The following is a 2,756-nucleotide window of genomic DNA, read 5'->3' as shown; positions in this document are numbered from 1 at the left end:
GCCTAGATAAGGGAAAATTATCCCTAAAACATGCTTAACCAGGAGGCCAATTCATCTGCCGACCTCCAAGAACATGGAGATGAACATGATAGACAGACTGGCCCCCATCTGAACCTTCATTCACCACCATTCGATAACCCTTCTTCAGGCCCAGATCAGCAGCACATTTCTTGCCCACAATCATTAAATGTCCAAGAAGACGTTCATCATCATCTTCTGCTACAGAAATCTGAGATATAGGTTTCTTGGGTATCACCAGAAAATGAGTTGGTGCTTGAGGGGAAATGTCATGGAAAGCAAGACACTGGTCATCCTCAAAAATGATTTTGGCTGGGATTTCCTTGCGAATGATCTTCCCGAAGATCGTGTCGCCACCAGGCCGCGCGGCCTGAGCTTTGGCGATCTCATCTGCCATCTCGGCCTCCCTCCCGCGCCTAGATTTTTTTTAAAGATTTTATTTGTTTTAGAGAGAGAGAGTGGGAGAAGGGGGAGGGGCACAGGGAGAGGGGGAGGGAGAGAATCTCCAGCAGACTCTGCACTGAGCGCAGAGCCCGATGCAGGGCTCAATCTCAGGACCCTGAGATCATGATCTGAGCCAAAACTAAGAGTTGGATACTTAACCGACTGAGCCACCTAGGCACAGCCTCCCCCGCACAGACTTTTTTTAAAAGACAAAGAAAACATTGTTTTGGTGACCATAGTGACAAAAGTTCCAGTTCAGAAAAACATAGCTATTTCTCCTTTTCAGTCATCTCAGTAGAAAGTGCCCCCCCATTGATAACATAGAGAGAATATGTGTGTGACACAAAACCAGGGTGATATTTCTATTATACTTGAAAGTTTCGAGTTTTGGCCATATCCTAAGGAAACCGTCTTGTTCTTTCAGGCACCTGCCTACATATGTGACAGATTCCATTAGGTCATCTTTCATTTCTCATGAAGTTATGAAGGACATAATAGTTTGTACAGTCTTTGAGCATAAAAATACTACTGAGTAAAACAGAACTGCATCCACTGATGAACTAGTAAATGTTTAACAAGCAGCTGGATGTAGGGGGAGGAGAGGTGTGATCTGTAGCACTTGTGTGATGTAAATACCCCCACCCTGGCCAATTTGAAACTGTGTCTAATAACTGACTTGCAAAACTCCTGAAAAATTAACAGTTGGCTCTTATGAGCCCAGACGAGCATCTCTAGCACACCACTGGCGACATCATTTCACAAAATTACCCACACACAAGTGTATGGGATACAGACTAAATTAGTTAAATTCACATTCAAAAGATATGCTCTGTGCAACACAACATGGAAGAAGAGAAAAGAAAAATAACTTCTCGCTTTGAGGTATATACATATGTATGGCAAGTAGTTGTCACTGTAGACTATGGGTTAAATAATTCTCAGAATAATCCTTTTGTCACCTCACAAAGGTGATAACTAATGCCTCCGGCTACCATGTGTATAGTTATCTGGGACCCAGAGTGGACAAAACTAAGTAAGTAGCTTCCCTAATGGAATTTTCTCTTAACAAGATCTGTTTCTGTCCAGGTGTGATATACATTACACGTCTACCGTGTAAGATGAGGACTATTTGAATTCACAGAGGTGTAATTTACATTATCTAAACACCCAACAGTTGTTTGGGTTTTTTTTTTTTTAATTCTCAATAGAAGAGCAAAAAAGTGAACACACTAGTTATAAATGCTAAGAAAAAGCTGAAAGGAGCTGTTACTTCTACTTGGTTTTGACAGGACTATCAGGAGATAAGAAAACACTTCTTACCCTTTTGCAGGTTGCCCAGTTTCTCAGTCTGTTCTTCAAATAAGGTGATCTGGGTTCAAAGAATAGAAACAGAAACTATTCCCTAAATTCAGCAATACTTGGTAACCCTATATTTATTGATCTGGTAGTGATCATTTTGACAAATGGTTCTCAAAATTTAAAGCTCATAAGAATCACCTATGGTGGTTTATTAAAAATTTTCCATTGTATCATCACAGAAATTCTGATTCAGTAGTAAGTTTGAGATGAGAATGGAATTTTACACAAGTACCTGTTACGTGCCAATTCCAGGTGCCAATTCTGTGTGCTCGTCTAGACACAAGGGATAGAACCATGGATGAAACAAAATCTTTACCCTTACAGAGCTGACATTCTAGACAGGGAGACAGAAAATAAACAAATAAATATATGATATAATGTCAGGCAATGAAGTGATACTAAAGAAAAATAAACTTTCTAAGTAGGTATGGAGTACTGAGTGATATTTATTTTAAATGGAAGTGTCTTTATTGTTTATTATAAATGTAACACATGTAAAGAAAAAACAGTAAAACACCATATGTGTAAAACAGGAAGTGAAAGTCCGTTGAGAGATAAAAATGACTAAATTGTGCCCTTTTTTTTTGTGCTGCTTTTTAAGAAGAAAATGACAGGAAATATTTGAACACAATCATACAGAGATCCTAAGATTCATTTGTTCATTTAACAAATATTTATTGAACATCTATTAAATGCCAGGCACAGTTCTAAGAGCAAGGGACAAAGCAGTGAGGGAGACAAAGAGGCTGCTGTCTCACGGTTTAGTCTTTTTAGTGGTATAGAAATGCAAGTATGAAATAAATAATATAATTTCAGATTGCAATAAATGCTATCAGGAAAGATTAAGCAAGTTTTGGTCTAAGGGGTGGTGAGGTATCAATGGAACCAAGAGTGAAAAGATTTTCAAAATGAAGACTTACCTACCTTATAAGATG

At 38.8% G+C, this 2,756-nt stretch overlaps 1 protein-coding gene across 1 annotated transcript; it reads right to left on the bottom strand.

Annotated features, from left to right (window-relative positions):
* Positions 1 to 3: 3 nt before the first annotated feature.
* Positions 4 to 429, bottom strand: LOC102738949 (adenosine 5'-monophosphoramidase HINT1). The gene has a single exon (XM_006729610.3). The coding sequence runs from the start codon at positions 413 to 415 to the stop codon at positions 35 to 37; it is 381 nt and encodes a 126-aa protein (XP_006729673.1). The 5' UTR covers positions 416 to 429; the 3' UTR covers positions 4 to 34.
* Positions 430 to 2,756: the final 2,327 nt, after the last annotated feature.

Source organism: Leptonychotes weddellii, unplaced genomic scaffold (assembly GCF_054177405.1).
Source record: "Leptonychotes weddellii isolate Sample4059 unplaced genomic scaffold, ASM5417740v2 HiC_scaffold_1920, whole genome shotgun sequence".
Classification (NCBI taxonomy): domain Eukaryota; kingdom Metazoa; phylum Chordata; class Mammalia; order Carnivora; family Phocidae; genus Leptonychotes; species Leptonychotes weddellii.
The sequence above is the reverse complement of the archived record's forward strand: the minus strand, read 5'-3'. Positions and strand labels throughout refer to the sequence as shown.